The sequence below is a fragment of the Chlorocebus sabaeus genome, chromosome 27, assembly GCF_047675955.1.
Source record: "Chlorocebus sabaeus isolate Y175 chromosome 27, mChlSab1.0.hap1, whole genome shotgun sequence".
In the NCBI taxonomy this organism is placed as follows: Eukaryota; Metazoa; Chordata; class Mammalia; order Primates; family Cercopithecidae; genus Chlorocebus; species Chlorocebus sabaeus.
Window position 1 is genome coordinate 24,385,283 of NC_132930.1, and position 17,624 is coordinate 24,402,906.

The 17,624-nt window shown below is 40.6% G+C and overlaps 1 protein-coding gene across 7 annotated transcripts in view; it reads right to left on the reverse strand.

The window, feature by feature from the left end:
- TBC1D19 (TBC1 domain family member 19) overlaps window positions 1-3,128 on the reverse strand; it is a 174,796-nt gene extending 171,668 nt beyond the window's left edge. For 3 of the 7 annotated variants that reach the window (XM_008017700.3, XM_073012481.1, XM_008017706.3), the window contains exon 1: window positions 2,895-3,127. In XM_008017700.3, the coding sequence (XP_008015891.1) occupies window positions 2,895-2,993 (99 nt within the window). In that variant the 5' untranslated portion in view covers window positions 2,994-3,127. Of the gene's footprint in view, window positions 1-2,894 lie in introns of all 7 variants that reach the window. The other 4 variants (XM_073012480.1, XM_073012479.1, XM_008017702.3 and 1 more) reach the window with 3 other exon arrangements.
- Between the last annotated feature and the right edge of the window lie 14,496 nt (window positions 3,129-17,624).

Genomic DNA, 17,624 nt, shown 5'->3' on the forward strand with positions numbered 1-17,624 from the left:
CTAAGAAAAGGTACCAATACATAAGTTTAGCAAGTTCTCAGGATACATGGTAAATAGATCAATATCAATTGCATTTCTGTATGTTAATAATAAACAATTAAAACTTAAGTCACCATTTATAATAGCAGCAAAAACCATGAAATACTTAAGGGAAAAATCTTAACAAAGAGTGTGCAATATTTCTGTGCTGAAACTACGAAACACTGACAGGAGAAAATAAAAACAATATTAATAAATGAAAAGACAAACCATGTCCATGGGCCAGGAAATTTAATATTGCTAAAATCTCGATTCTCCCCAAACTGATCTACAGATTCAACGTAATCCCAATCCTATTTTCAACAATTTTTGTAGTAATTTGTAAGCAGATTCTAAAATTCATATAGCAAAGCAAAGGACTTAGAATAGCCAAAATAATTTTGGGGAAAAAAGGAACAAATTTGGAGGACTTTGCTCTCAAAGCTTACTATAAAGTTACAAAAAGCAAGATAGTGTGGTATTGTATGATGAACAAATAGATCAATGGAACAAAATAGAGAGCCAGAAATTGTGTGTGTGTCTGTGTGTGTGTGTGTGTGTGTGTGTGTGTGTAACTGATTTTCGACAAAGGTGCCAAGGAAATTAGCAGACCTGCCCCTTTTGGATAACAACCACTTAACTCTTCAGTCTTCATTCCTCCTCTGTACTCCACAAGCACTGCTCTAATCCCTCCAAATTGATCGCCACCCCTTTAGCCTCTGGGTGCAGGACAAGGGCTGTAGGCAATGTTCTCCTTTACCTGCGGTCCTGTTCCTGCCCTGCTCCTTCACAGCTTTAAACAATAATCTTCCCAGAAAGATCTCCCTGATAGCCTTGATCCCTCCCTCCCAAGCGATTCATTAATTGGTCCTCTTGTTTCAGTTGATTTGCCCTCATTGATTGAGGTACTACTCCTCGCTGTGCAATTCTGACTCCAGCACTTTCTACCTGTGTATGCTTAGGATAGGTTTTTCAACAAATCAGTAATGGAAATACTGGATATCCATATGCAAAAAAAAAAAAAAAAAAAAAAAAAGGCTTACCTTGCACCATATACAATAACTAACTCAAAATGAATCACAGACCTAAATGTAGAAGCTAAAACTATAAAACTTCTAGAACAAACAAACATAGTAGAAACTTTTTTAAGACCTTGAGTTAGGCAAACACTTAGGTAGGAAACAAAAAACACAAATCATAAAACAATTGATAAAAATTTATGTCACCAAAATTAAGCATTTTTCCCTTTCAAAGACCCAGTTAAGAAAATGAAAAGATAATCCACAGACTGGGCAGGGCGCGGTGGCTCATGTCTGTAATCCCAGCACTTTGGGAGCCAGGGTCAGGCAGATCACTTGAGATCAGGAGTTCGAGACCAGCCTGGCCAATATGGTGAAACCCCATCTCTACTGAAAATACAAAAAATTAGCTGGGCGTGGTGGTGGATGCCTGTAACCCCAGCTATTCAGGAGGCAGAGGCGGGAGGATCACTTGAACCTGGGAGGCAGAGGTTGCAGTGAGCCAAGAAATACCACTCCAGCCTGGGTGACAGAGGGAGACTCCATCTCCAAAAATAAATAAATAACGACAGACTGGGAGGAAATATTTGCAAGACGCATATCTAATAAAGACTTACATCATAAAGAAAGAATCCTTACAACCCAACAATAAGAAGACAAACAATATGATTTTTTTTTAATGGGCAGAAGATTTGAACAGAGTACCTCACCAAAAAATACATAAGCACATGAGAAAATGCTTAACATAATTAGTCATTAGGGAAATGCAATAAAAGCTACAATAAGATACTATTACACTTCTACTAGAGAAGTATAATTAATTAATAAAAATAAATAAAAGACTGGCAACATCAAGTGCTATCAAGGACGCAAAACAACTGGAACTCTCAGAACTGCTAGTGGGAATGGAAAATGATACAGCCACTTTGGAAAAGTGGGACCGTTTCTCATAGAATTAAACATTACACTTACCATACAACTCAGCAATTCCAACCCTAGGTATTTATCCAAGAAAAAAAGAAACAAATATCCGAGCAAAATCGTATACTAGAATGTATATATCAGCTTCACTTATAATCTCTAAAAACAGAACGCAGTCCAAATGCCCTTCACACAATAATGGATAAACCATTGTACATTCACTGAAATATTACTCAGCAATAAAAAGGAACAGAACTACTGAAATACCAACAAAATGGATGAATCTCAAAAGCACTATGTTAAATGCCAGAAAGCAGGCACAAAATGTACAAACTGTATGATTTCACTCATGTGAGTCACAAAAAAGGTAAAGATCTCGATCAATCTGTGCATCCTCAGTGCCTAGCATGTTATAAAATATCCAAAAAATGCTAGGTGGTAGACGGATAGACGAGGAATCATTGCAGGGAGGTTAAAGTGCAAGAAAGTGATATATTGACCACAAAGCAGAAAGGTACCTGGGGACCCAAGTCCCCCCACAGGACGGAAAAAAGTGAGGGAAGGCGTGGTCCAAGCCACCTTCAGTGAGTCCAGCAGCTTAAAAAAATAGACCCGGTAAATGACTACAAGAATAGATAAATGAGTTGGTAAACCAAGCGTTTCTCTGGTCTGAAAAAAGGTGTGATGCGCCCCACCCTCCTTTATAAATCTATTAACCATGCCTGGGGCTGAGGCAGCAGAGCTTGCACCGGACAGGGAGGTGGGGGTTTTTTTGTTTGTTTTGTTTTGTTTTTGTGTTTTTGTCTGTTTGTTTTTTGAGCACCAGAGCGGAGCTGGAGAGGTCAGAGGCGAGCTCTGGCTTGGGTGAGGAGGGTGAAGAAGAGACATCGCTGCGGCCCCGCCCGTCTCCATCCCTTCCCACTCGGCCTCACTTACCCAGGCCTGCCGTTCCAGCTGAGAGTACAAATTGGAGCCCTTGAGCTTTTGGACTATCTGGGCAATAATGAGAGAGAGGTCCGACTCCTCCTGCAACATTTCCCCTGCCCTAGCCCGCCAAGCCGCGGGGACAGGCCGCCGGCGCGGAGCGAACGGGCTACCGGGTCCCACTCAGGGCCAGTGACACTTCTCCGGGACCTTATTACACTGGGACTCCTCCAGCGGGCGTTACCAGGCAACTGACGAGCCGTGTGTCCGTCCCTCTCTGGTCCCCTCAGCGCCTGAAGGCCCCAGCATCTGCGTTCCGCCTGCGGAAAAAGACCGGGGCGGGGAGGACGCTTTTCACACCATTGTTCCTGCCTCGTCTATGTTGTCTGTGTTGAAAGGCAGGAAAGCTCATTCCTTCAGAGCCACAGCGCCTCTGATGCACAAGGGGGACACGGAGAATTGTGCATTTTACTATATAAAGGATCATTCTCTTCCACCTCTCAATTTCTGCACAAACAGGACTGTGGCACGCAATGATACTGCGAATTACAACCAAGAATTGTTAGGCTCTGACACGAGCTGCGTGAACGTGTTACAGTTTCCGCCTCTGTAAAATAATACCCAGTTTGCAGGATGTTGTGATTAGCTGAGGTAAAAATCGTGAAGGTGCCTACCACTGTACATGGCACTCCATTTTACTTCATTTTCTCTCGTTTCTATTCTCTAGAGTCTTATACCAGGAATAAGTAGACAATCTAGTCTCATCTAACAACTACAAATTAACCAACAGGCATTATTGGTAGGTTTTCTGCAAAACATTAGGAATTCAAGGATGAATAAGACATTGTCCCAGTCTTCAAGGAATTTACCATCTAGATTCATCCTCTTCCATATATTCATTCATTCAAGCATTTTTCATAATTCATTCAGCTTTCAACTTATAGAACGTTTACATAAAAGGGACTGTGTGGGCACAAAGGTTTAATAAAATATGGTTCTTGTCTTCAAGGAAATGCACAAAAGATTTTTAGCAGAACTAAAAGTAACTGATTTAAATTATTGAATGACATCCCCAAAGGCCAACTGCACCTCCCCTCGCCCCAAAAAAGGCCTAGTGAATAATACACACATTAGAATAACCTCACAAAAATAATCAAAATTAAATTCGAATGTGTATATGCATATTGTAAGCAAAGCAAAAGTAGGATTTTAAGAAAACAGACCGAGATTGCTGCAAAAGCTACTCTAGACTAACTAGAAACAAAAGAGATCTCATTCAATCAAATGCAGGTTCTAATTCAATAGGTCTCTGGTGAGAACCGGTAAACTGCATTTCTGACAAGTCCCATCGGATTGTGATACCGATGGTCCAAAGACTGCATTCTGAATAGCAAAGGACTAAAGCAGGAAATACTACGAATTCAAAGGGACTGGACCCGAGCCTCTATGCGCAACACTCTGACATTTGTAACACCACCATCCAGAATACTGGGATGATAAGTACAAATTCTAAATAACTCGCTTGGTAAAGTTGGTTTATCAAACCAAGTTTAGAAAATGGCAGGCAGGAAAGAAACAAAGCACTTAAAGGCAATTAATAACAGACTCTCTAAAATGCAGTTTCTCTACAAAGCATTCTCTCACAACTCAGAATTTCTCAAAGCTGCAGATAAGTAGATATTGTCAACTCTTTATAGTCCTTCTGTCTCAACACTCCACCCATCCATGAATTCCCACCACAAATCTCACTTTGAACAGAGAGAGAGAGAGAGACAGAGAGAAGAGAGAGAGCACTACCATAACAGTTCCTTTGAGATTGAAAGAAGTGGAGTGATTAGTTGCCAAAGAGATAAAGATGCTTCAACTGAAAAGATTAGTAGAGCATTGAAGGGAAAGATGAAGCTGAAGAGCAGAAGAAAAGGCATAAATAGTGCCTAGAGTCATAAAACATTCTGGCTTCCTTCCTAGTATGTACCCTGGGATTGCATGAGTCTCTTTCCCCGTCAGAGTTTCATTGTCTTCTCTGTATCAAGAGTATAAAATACCCAACAAAGGAGATAGTATGAGAAACAAATGTTACAAGTATTAGACTCTTAATACATATTAATAAATTAAATATTGAAACAGTGATAATTAAATAAAACTAATGCCCAGTACTATTGACAAGGGAATGGAAAGTAACTAAATAAACATAGCAACATATGTGAAAGTGCCCAGAACAATTCCTTGCACAGATGGAGACTTAAATAATTTTGTTAAAGAAACGAACAATTACAAGCTTAAAACAACAATTACAAAGTTTGGATTTTATTCTGAAAGCATGTCCAAGCAAAAAAAAAAAAAAATCCTTAATCCTAATATTTTAAAATTTTTTTTACATACATAGAAGCAGATGTGTCAGAGTAAATTTAATTACAGAATGCCCTCTGTTCTCTATTTCCAATTTGATTTAGCAAAACTTTTCAGAACACCTGCTCTAGGCAAGAAATGGCAAGGAATACAAAGATGAGTAAGAAATGGTTCTTTCTCGCAAGGAATTTCAGTCCCAAAGGAATGATGTGACTGCTATACAAAGAGTTATAGTGGTAGATAGACTACTTCAGTCTCCTGCCTGTGTGTCTGGAAATTTTATTACTTTAAAGTCATTGTCTCACAAGAAACTGAAGGTACAGATTACCGTCTCCATCCCACAAGGCAGAACTTGGCCTTGAAAATCTGGTGGCACATATACACCATGGAATACTATGCAGCCATAAAAAAGAATGAGTTCATGGCCTTTGCAGGAATATGGATGAAGCTGGAAACTATCATATCATTCTCAGCAAACTAACACAGGAACAGAAAACCAAACACCGCATGTTCTCACTCATAAGTGGGAGTCGAACCATGAGAACACATGGACACAGGGAAGGGAACATCACACACCAGGGCCTGTTAGGGGGTGCGGGGGCAAGGGGGGGGAGAGGATTAGGACAAATACCTAATGCATGCAGGGCTTAAAACCTAGATGACAGGTTGATGGGTGCAGCAAACCACCATGGTACATGTATACCTATGTAACAAACCTACCATGTTCTGCACATGTATCCCGGAACTTGAAGTATAATAAATAAATTTTTTAAAAAAGAAAATCCATCCTGGCTAACACGGTGAAACCCCGTCTCTACTAAAAAGTACGAAAAAACTAGCCGGGTGAGGTGGCGGGTGCCTGTAGTCCCAGCTACTCGGGAGGCTGAGGCAGGAGAATGGCGTAAACCCAGGAGGCGGAGCTTGCAGTGAGCTGAGATCTGGCCACTGCACTCCAGCCTGGGCGACAGAGTGAGACTCCGTCTCAAAAAGAAAAAAATAAAACTAAAAAAAATTAAAAAAAATAATAATAAAGAAAGAAAATCCTTCCTGTACCCAAGGTGGGCAGAGAATGGGAAAACCCTCTATTTCTGACATTTCAGAGTGACTAACAGATGAATAGCAAGAGGGGGTGCAATTTTATCTGAGTACTTAAAACTATATAAACAGAGAGAAAACTAAAATAGATGCCGAGGGAAATCTCAAAATTCTCTCAAATTTAGGACAGAGGTACTTCTGAGTCAACATGTGTAGGGCTCTGGTCCCAACCCTGCCTTTCTCATACCTGCTTGGTTTGACCTATTCTTCATATAATGCTGTGTCAGATTTTACTGGGGAAGGGCAGAGGATGCATTTGAAAACCACTAACTAGTGGTATCACATGACAAGGCTGTGGAACATGTCGAAAACAACCTGCCAGCCTAACTCAAAATTGAAGCACCCCTCAAGGGTATACTGAAACATATATTTACTGTATTCACATGAGAGTGGCTTATATAAATTCCACCATCTACAGTGAAAAATACTTTCCACTGTTGTTTTAGAAAGAGACTGCTTTTAACATGCCATGTCTGCAGAAAAAAATCAACTGTATGTTGTCAGGAACTTAGAATAAATAAAAATCATGATGCATGTTGTGTGCATCACACACGTCACAGGCCTCACTGTCTCTGGGAACAAATGAGGTCATATTGATGTCAATTATCTGTCGCTGGATAGTTAGCCCCATGTGCTGGCAAGGACCTCAGGCCCCTCTTTAGAGTCTCTTCACATTACTTCCAGGAGTCCTCAGGAAGTAATACATGTGTGCTTAAAAAGAAATTGGCTCATGATCTTCTGCTCTGCATGCCTTGGTGGTGTCTGATGCCCTCAAGCCACTGTCCAGGGTGCTTTTCTGGGTGCTAACAAAGCACCAAAGGTGTTTAAACCCCAAGGTTCACAAAGACCTTCATGGGGGGGAAAAAAAAGCCCCTTCTGCTTCTGATTGCCACCTCTCATTACAAAGGCAGTCATACCTAGTTTCTGAGTCTAGACTAAGCATCAGACTATGCTATCCTCCTCCACTTTACCATCTTCCATTCCTGTGGTCCCAGACAATTTTATGTGAATGGAGAGGACTGGGCTACTGGCTCCATGAGTAATCTCAGGGACCGTGTTGACCCTATGCAAAAGGGAAAACTTACAGGAGAAAACCTAACTGTGGTTTGAATAATAAAATCTCTATTATTACCAACAAGTCTGGAGGAGAGTCCCAAGGTTGGTTCAGTGTCTCAGAAATGTCAAGTTTCTAAGCATTTTCCATCTTTTCCATTTTACCACCCTTAGCGTATTGACTTTCCCTACCTGGCTTATAGCCACAGTCTCCAGATAGCTGCTGCAGTTTCAAGTATCTGTCCTACCTCTGTCTTGAAAGGCAGGAAAGAAGATGAAGTTGGAAGCCATCATTCTCAGCAAACTAACACAGGAACAGAAAACCAAACACCGCAAGTTCTTACTCATAAGCGGGAGTTGAACAATGAGAACACATGGACACAACGAGGGGAACAACACAGATTGGGGCCTGTTGTGGGGTGGGGGTTAGGGAAGGGAGAGCATTAGGACAAATACCTAATGCATGCAGGGCTTAAAACCTAGATGATGGGTTGATAGGTGCAGCAAATCACCATGGCACATGTATACTTACGTAACAAACCTGCACATTCTGCACAGGTATCCTGGAGCTTAAAGTAAAATTAAAAATAAAAGAAAGGCAGGAAAGAAGGGAGAAAAATTTTAAAAGATCTCAATGACAATGTATACATTTCTGTTTGAGTAAAGAATATTTTTCCAAGAAGCTCCCAGGAAGACTTCCCCATATATCTTACTGCCTGAAGCTGTGTCACATGATCACCCCTAGTTACAAGAGAGTCGGGCAAGAGTTGATCTGGTGTTTCATCCTCAATCCTGGGAGAGAGATGAAGGAGTAGAAGAATGTCTGGTTGCTTCTTCTGTCATAATGTCCAAAATGACTTCCACGTGAGAGTGGTGCTGGGATATGAACCCCTGTGCATGATATTTGGGCCACAGATAGACTGCTTAAGAGTTAGACAATATCCAGATTACTTACCATTCACAGAGTTGGTTGTGTGCGGTTTAGACTGAGAATCTAAATTATAGTACTTGTCTAGGTGGCATTTGCTTAGTATCATAGTGACATTTTAAAAGGTAAACATAAATAAGGTTGACCCATTGCAAAATAAGAGTGGCAGATTACATGACAGGAGCAGAACATTTGCAAATGTCATTGTAAAAAAAGACAAAAATTGATGACTTGTGAAGAAAGCAGCTTGCTCATAAATTGCTTTCAACTAAGGCCTCCCTATATCTGTAAGTCACTCTACTGGAATTTGAGATTATCCTCTCTGTTGAGTTGTACAAAAGAAATGAGCATCAGAAATAGTCTATTCTCTAATGCAATCTGTACAACTTGGGGCAACAGAGGATTACTGATAAAAAGTGATGTTCTAGTTTCTCTAGGCACTTCCTCTAGGTTTCAGCTAACAGTAGAGCAGGATTCACTTGGCCTATTTTCTCCTCAATTCTCTGATCACTACTCTCTTCTCAGCTCCTCCAAACTACACCTAACACATACATAATTGCACGTGCACTCTCTCTCTCTGTCTCTCTCTCTCTCTCTCTCTCTTACATTTCTGCTCCAGAATGTTTTCTTTTTCATGGTTCTTTCTTATTTTGGACTTTCCTCCATTGCCACCTGGGAAACTTACATGCCTTTTGCCATCTTTTTTTTTTTTTATCTTTTTTGTTCTTCCAGTTTTCTTGAAGGCCTAGCAATATGTACAAGACAAGCATATGTAATAAGAATAAGACGGCTGCAATATTGGTCCTTGAGATCAAATTGAAGATTGCAGTTGGACCTGTCTCCATCCATTATGGAAGTTAGCAAGTTGTCCATATGGACACAGATGGGAATCAGGATCAAGTTACAGGCCTGGAAATGTAAGAGGCCCAGTAATTTGGGAGCAGAGCCAACACGCAGGCACAGCAAGGAGCTCTACTGCATAACTGACAGGCCCACTACAGATGCCGTGAACAAGAAAGGGGAATACGGCAGGGACCAAAAGCCTGTTACCAAGACTTAATCCTAAAACAAACTCCACGTAGTGGACAGAGCAAGACCATGGACCCTGGAACAAAGGGGATGTCTTAGCAAGGAGAATCCTTTTAAATAGGACCCTGAATTAAGTGTTTGATACAAAGAAGAGAGAAGAAAAAAGACAAAGACTGCACTAAGACAATAGTTCTCATCTCAAAATTTCCTTGTATTCTCATGCTTTATCTAAAACATTTATGAGACTATGTATGTATTCCAAAATGTGCCTGTGGTTATTATAGTATAAAAAGGTTTTAACAATGCAACATCCGGAAAATGAATGCACCATTTTCATCCTTGGTTTTCAGTATACTCCAGGCATACAGCTGTAGGCTCCCATGCAGTCTCTCACAAGTCCTAGTGACACTGAATCCAGTGGCCCACAGACACACCCTTCTTGTTAACATGCCCTGTTGTGTCTTCCTTCCCTTGCCTGTCTCACTTCCCCACTCCCCTACCAGTGTTTCCTAGAATTACCCCTACCTAATATACTCTTTGTGCTCAAATTCTTAGTTTATCATCTGCTTCTGGGGGAACCCAGCCTGTCTATTACCTAATATGTTTCCTGGAAGGTAACAAGTACTGAAGACGTGCTGGTTGAAGAAAAGAAAACGCATTTCCAATTTTCCCCAGGAGGGGACTGTTTGGCTGGGTTCTTGCAACTTTAAGCATGACTTTCCAGACCAGCAGAGTCTTCTAAGCCTTGCCCTGGAAACGAAAAATGACAAGAGAGGTGTATCACTCAAAATTCCCAAGAGGAGTCGAACAAATAGGAGAATGCACACACACACACACACACACACACACACAGAGAGAGAGAGAGAGAGAGAGAACGAGAGAGAGAGAAGAGAGAGGAGAGAAATTTTAAGGATTTGGCTCATGTGACTGGGGAGGCTAGCAAGTCCAAAGTCTACAGAGCAGACCAGCAAGCTGAATGTTCAGCAAAAAAAAGTTGATATTGCAGTCTTGAATTTGAAATCCACAGGACAGACCAGCAGGCTGAAAACTCAGGCAGAATTTCTATGTTCCAGCTTTGAGGAAGAATTCCTTCTTCTCTAGAAAATCTTAGTTTTTGCTGTTAAGGCCCTCAACTGATTGGATGAGGCCCACCCACATTATGGAGGGTCATTTGTTTCACTTGAAGTCAACCGACTGTAAATGTTTTTCACATCTACAAAAATACCTTTATAGCAACACCTAGATTACTGTTTGACCAAAAAACTGGGCACCATAGCCTAGCCAAGTTGACACACAATATTAACCATCCCAACAGATACAACAGGTTCATGACATAGCCCTCTACCTGGTCATACCAGGCCCTCGTCCTGATCATACCTTCATCCCAGAGTCTTATTTTACTGTGGCCCCTCTCTTCATCTCCCTGACATCTGGACTCTCTCTACAACACTTCCATGTTGATTTTCGGTTTGATGGGGCTCTGTGGCTCTCTGCCCTGCTGTGTTGTTCTTCTGTCCGTGACTTCACTGCTGAATTGGACTCCACTCTTGGGGACTGACTTCTTGAGCAGGGTCCAAAGTCCCTTCCAGAATGCCCCCCGCAGGAATTTCAATCCAGTGGTTTGTTGTGTAGAGCCTCAAACAAAGTGAGATTCTTTCCAGATTCTCCAAACAAAATGAAGTTTAGTTCACGGAACTACACATAAAATATCTGTCAGATAGCACTTTTGTTAAGGAAAAGGAAAGGTGGCAAAGTGAAACTGCAGCGCCTGGGGAGAAGGCGAAGGGCAGCGGTGATTTACCACTAGCATTTTTGTCAGAGCATTTTTTAATGACGTTACTTACTGTCAAAGCATACTAGAAACACTTTAAAAGCACACCACTGACACATTACATCAGATAAATAAATGTTTCCATCTCAACTGACTCATTTGCTGGGACAACTTCACTTGACAATACAAATAAAGAAAGAGGACAGGAAATGTAGATACTTAAAAAGTACATTTTTTGGTTTTCAGGGTGAGTAAAGATGTAACATTTTAAATAAATTTTAAGAATTATTTTTACGTTCCCAAAACAAGAACCATCAAAATTAGAACAAACTGGGAAGTCAAAAATTTCATCTCCTTTTGACAAGAGTGAAATGTGTTCTTTCCAAGGGTAAAATGAAGAGAATTGCTTTGAGTCACACAACAAGATGGAGGCAGAGTTCCAAGTTCAAAGCCAAATTTTCTGACAGTTTGTTGATTTTCTACTATCTTGGTGTGGGTGACTTGTTACTGTGTCTTTTCTTTTCTCTTCTTAATTTCTTCCCCCTCCCCACAGCCCATCCCCCCTTCCCTGCGCACATCCACAGAAAGAAACTAATGTATCTCATTTAACACTTGTAACACCTCACAAGGTAGTGGTTATTTTCTCTGATTTTTACAGACTAGAAAATGGACACCTGAACGGTAGATAACTTGTCAAAAGTCACAATAAAGTCCAGAATAACAGCTGGGATTTGAATGCCACTTGTTCACATTTCTTCTCTGGGACAAATCAAGTAATTTTTGCCTCACAAATGTTCAGGTTTTGCTTTTCTCCAATAAGCCCAACTGGCGATTAGATTGACAATTCCAAAGTTTTCAGAACTCCTCCTTTCTAACAATGATAATATTTAAATTCGATAACTTTTATTGACTGAAAAACTTATAAAGTATAAAAAAGGAGAGTATTTCCCTTTTTCCATTGTGCATTCTGCACATCTCTGTAAAAACTTCCTCTGGACCTCTAATATCTTCCTCTACATTATTAATTTCTAGATATTAGAAGAATAATAAGATTTCATTACATCTTAGAGATGCAATCTTAAAAATGTCAGAAACATGATTAATAAGGAGAAAAGAATGTGGGACTTTGCAGCTTGATAATACTATTTTGAGCTATTCTTTTTGAAAAAATATAATATTTTCTCTAATAAATGGATAGACATAAGGGTCAGTTTTGCTATTTCTCACTTCAAAGATAATAATAAAATTCAGAGAATTGTTAGTTTTGTATCGGAGAGCAATTATTTCTTCAAGCTATTTCTTGATTTAAATAGGTCTTATTAGACTTTGAAGTACCTTTGCATTTATCCAAGAGACTATTGTTTCCTTGGAAGGACAGTTATGAGTCCAGCTTTTTTCTTTAGTAACTAAATGACCTTGTCAGAGAGACTGGGATATTGTTATGTTTAAAAAAATTATTTGGAGGAATCTGATTTAGATGTAAACGGGATACATTTCTAGGCTCTGCAAAGAGTGGAGATGATTCAAGCAGAAGGGTATAGTGATCATGAGCTTGGAGCTTATGGACAGGTAGACACAGGTTAGATGCTACTAGGATATAGATGCTTATCCCCTCCAAACCTCATGTTGAAATTTGATCCCCAGTGTTAGAGGTGGAGCCTAAATGGGGAGGTGTCTGGGTCTTGGCTCTGATCCTTCATGAGGAGATTAATACTCTCCCTTGGGGGTGAGTGAGTTCTCTCTTCATTGGTTCTCATGAAAGTTGGTTGTTGCTTCCTCTGTTGCCATGTGATCTCTGCACATACCAGCTCCCCTTCATGAGGTCTTCACCAAAGGCAGATGCCCAATCTTGGACTTTCTAGCCATCAAAATTGTGAGTCAAATAAAACTTTTTTATTTTTTTATTTTTTATTTTTTTTAGGTGGAGTTTCATTATGTCGCCCAGGCTGGAGTGCAATGGTGTGATCTTGGCTCACTTCAGCCTCTGCCTCCCAGGTTCACGTGATTCTCCCCACTCAGCCTCCTAAGTAGCTGGGATTACAGGAACCCCCCATCCTGCCCAGCTAATTTTTGTATTTTTGTAGAGAACAGAGTTTCACCATGTTGGCCAGGCTGGTCTCGAACTCCTGACTTCAGGTGATCCACCCGCCTTGGCCTCTCAAAGTGCTGGGATTATAGGTGTGAGCCACTGACTGCGCCTGGCCTAATCATTTTTTTTTTTTTTTTTTTTTTAAATAAATTACCCAGTCTCAGCTATTCTTTTATAGAAATGCAAAACAGACAGAGGCAGAGACCCAAGATCTTACCAGTTGTGTGATCCTGGGTATTTTTCTAAGGCTCTTTACACCTCAGTTTTCTCATATATAAGACGTGGATAATAATGCTTCCTGCCTTATAAGGTTATTATCAGAATTAAATAAAACACTGAGAGTCAAGTGCTTAGAAGCATGCCTGGTCCTTGGTAGGCCTCAGTGAATGTTTAAATCAGTGCTTCTCAAACTTTGGTGAGTATTAGAATCATCTAGAGAACTTGATAAAAATATGAAGACTAGGGGCCTAGTCTATTTCAATGAGCTTGAGACTTTGGACTCTATTAGATTTCTTTTTTTTTTTTTTTTTTTTTTTAGACAGAGTCTCGCTGTGTCACCCAGGCTGGAGTGCAGTGGCGCGATCTCGGCTCACTGCAAGCTCCGCCTCCCGGGTTCACGCCATTCTCCCGCCTCAGCCTCCGAGTAGCTGGGACTACAGGCGCCCGCCACCACGCCCGGCTAGTTTTTTGTATTTTTAGTAGAGACGGGGTTTCACCATGTTAGCCAGGATGGTCTCGATCTCCTGACCTCGTGATCCACCCGCCTCGGCCTCCCAAAGTGCTGGGATTACAGGCTTGAGCCACCGCGCCGGACTCTATTAGATTTCTAAGTGGATACAGTGTCAATATCTAGGTGATACTCAGTATAGCAGAGAGATATCATATAATCAGATGCTGCTGATCAAGTGTTCAATACCAAATAAAACAGCCCCTGTTAGATGAGGTCACTCCTTGTCCTGCGCCAGATGATAGGATTACCATGGACAATCTTACCCTCACCTACTTGAAACCAAGCCTGAGACTACAGAAGCGGCACTGTGGCTGGCTCCCTGGTATCTCTTTTGCTTTGTCAACTTTTTTAGATTCCATCTTTGCATGAAATCATGTGGTATTTGTCTTTCTGTGCCTGGCTTATTCCCCTTAACATTATGTCCTCCAGGTACATCCATGTTGCCACAGGTGACAGGATTTCATTCGTTTGTATAGCTGAAGAATATTCCATTGTGTGTACATATACCAATGAGTAGAGTCTTCTCTGCCTTGCTTCCAGGTGACAAAATAAATTGTTCCCAGAAAAAACAAATATCTAGGTGATACTGATACACATCAAAGATTGAGAACTGCTGGTTTAAACAGCAACAATAAACACTTGTTCATCTTTTAAATATTCCAGGCATTTTGTTTAATGCCAAGGACACAAAGAAGAATGTATCAGTTAGGGCTCAGTTACAAAAAACAAAAACCACCCTAGCTTTCTTAAACAGAAAGAAATTTGATCCAGACCACTAAACACAAGATAGTTGGAAAGTCTTGGGAGCTAGTTCTAGACTTGCTTTCCAAAAATAACTCTCAGAATCACACTGCCAAGGTGGCCCTCCAAGGCAGCTGCTATCTTCACCATGATCGAGGGGAGGAGGAGTCAGAAGACAGCCACCAAGAACTGCTGAGTTTGAGGATACACTGCCTTAGCTGCCATCTACTGATCAAGAGGCTACCTCAACCACCGCAACTCTCTCAATACCCTCTGAACTGGGAACTGGACATTGCCATGCTGCTGCAGAAAAACACAGCACTTCCACGACTGTGCTTGTTCCAGCAACATCTGCAGCAGCTGAAGATGGCCCCTGCCTCTCTTCCACCTTTGAAATCTTACATGAGGTCATCTAATTGGGAGATTTAATTTATATTTGGAGACTGGAAGAAAACAATCTTTTAAATTTTATAGATTTTCAATATTTATTATTTGCACATAATAATTATACATATTTGTGGGGTACAGTGTGATGTTTCAATACATGTATGCATAACAAAGTGATACAACCCAGGTAGCTAGCACGTTCATCACCTCAAAGTTTTATCATTTTTTGTGGTGATAACTTTCAAGATCTTCTTTTTTAGCTGTTTTGAAATATACAATGCAAATACCCATTAATCAACAAGTGGATAAAGAAACTATGATGGATAAAGTATGATGGAATACTACTCAGCCATAAAAAGGAATGAATTAATGGCATTTGCAGCAACCTGTATGGGATTGGAGACTACTATTCTAAGTGAAGTAACTAAAAATGGAAAACCAAGCATTGTATGTTCTCACTCATAAGTGGGAGCTAAGCTGTCAGGATGCAAAGGTGTAAAAATGATACAATGGACTCAGGGAGAAAGGGTGGAAAGGGGGTAAGGGATAAAAGACTACAAATTCGGTTCAGTATATGCTGCTCGGGAGATGGGTGCCCCAAAATCTCACAAATTACCACTAAAGAATTTACTTATGCAACCAAGTACCACCTGTTCCCCAAAAACCTATGGAAATAAAATTTTAAAACAAGAAATACACAGTGCATTGTTATTTGCTATAGTCACCTTACCATGCAATAGAAATCCAGAACTCTTTCTTCCTATGTATCTGTAAACTTTCCCCATCCTCTTAACCCCCTCCCCTCCTTGGACTCTGGTAACCACTATTCTACTCTCTAATTCTGCAAGGTCAGCTTTTTTTAGATTCCACCTTTGCATCAAATCATGTGGTATTTGTCTTTCTGTGCCTGGCTTATTCCCCTTAACATTATGTCCTCCAGGTACATCCATGTTGCCACAAGTGACAGGATTTCATTCGTTTTTATAGCTGAAGAATATTCCGTTGTGTGTACATATACCAAATTTTTTATTCATTCATCTACTGACAGACAATTAGGTTGATTCCATTTCTTGGCTGTTGTGAATAGTCATGCAGTAAACATGGGAGTGCAGATATCTGAAAGGGAACATTGTAAGCTCTCTGGCAGTACAGAACCAGGCGCAGGAAGGAGGTTGGAAGGGATTCTGAGTGTCAGTCTAACATATTCACCATAGATGATTGTATTAGTCTGAAGGGCTGCCATAACAAAGTATCACAGCCTGGGTGGTTTCAGCAATGGAAATTTATTTCTCATAGTTCTGGAGGCTGGAAGTCTAAGATCATGATGCTATCAGGCTTGGTTTCTCCTCAATCCTCTCTCCTTGCCTACAGACAGCTGCCTTCTTTATGTATCCTCACATGACCTTTTTCCTGTGGGCATGCATACTCCAGGTATCTCTTCTTATAAGGACACCATTCCTATTGGATTGGGGTCCCACTTTTATGAACTCATTTAACTTTAATTACTTCTTTAGAGGCTCTGTTTCCAAATAGTCATATTGGGGGTTGGGTCTTCAACGTATGAATCTTTGGAGGACAGAATTCAGTCCATAATAATGAGTAAGACAGACCTCTGCACTGGAAGAATTTGTCCCAGGAGCAAATGGATACAGTTGCAGGTGCTAAATGTCAAAAATGAAGTATCCAGACATTATGGTGAAAACAGCACACGATGTAGGTGAACCTTTGGTAATGAATTATATTTTTCTGTACAGAGCTTATAAGTAGAACTCTTTACCCTTATTAATTCTTCTTTTCCATTATAGATGTAAGGTTCTAATACAAACTCAAGTGTTTAATAGTGAGGAATAGAGATGGCACAAGACACACCTGTAGGTGGCTGCTGAAATTCTACACAAAATTCCACTCCTTTGACTTCACGCGTAACCCAGCACTCTGTTTATTAATTGAAAAATACATAATAAAAGGTAACGGTGTTGAACATTCAATGAGAAATATACTTACATTTATATCTCCTTTAGGCCTTATCTCAGAATTATCTAGACTTTACAACTACTATGGTCTGATTGTTTGCGTCTTGTTAAAATTCATATATTGAAATCTAACCCCCAAGGTAATGGTATTAAAAGATGGGCCCCATCCTGGCTAACACGGTGAAACCCCGTCCCTACTAAAAATACAAAAAATTTAGCCGGGCAAGGTGGTGGGCACCTGTAGTCCCAGTTACTCGAGAGGCGGAGGCAGGAGAATGGCGTGAACCCAGGAGGTGGAGCTTGCAGTGAGCCAAGATCATGCCACTGCACCCCAGCCTGGGAGACAGCGAGCCTCTGTCTCAAATAAATAAATAAATAAATAAAAGGATGGAGCCTTTGGGAGATGATTAGGTTATGAGGGCTCTGCCTTCAAGAATGAGATTAATACTATTATAAAAGAGGCTCCAGAGAGACATTGTCCTTATATCATGTGAGGATGCAGCTGGAAGTTCCCATCTATGAATCAGAAAGTGGGCTGTTGCCAGGAACCAAATCTGCTGGCACTTTGATCTTGGACTTCACAGCCTCCAGAACCAT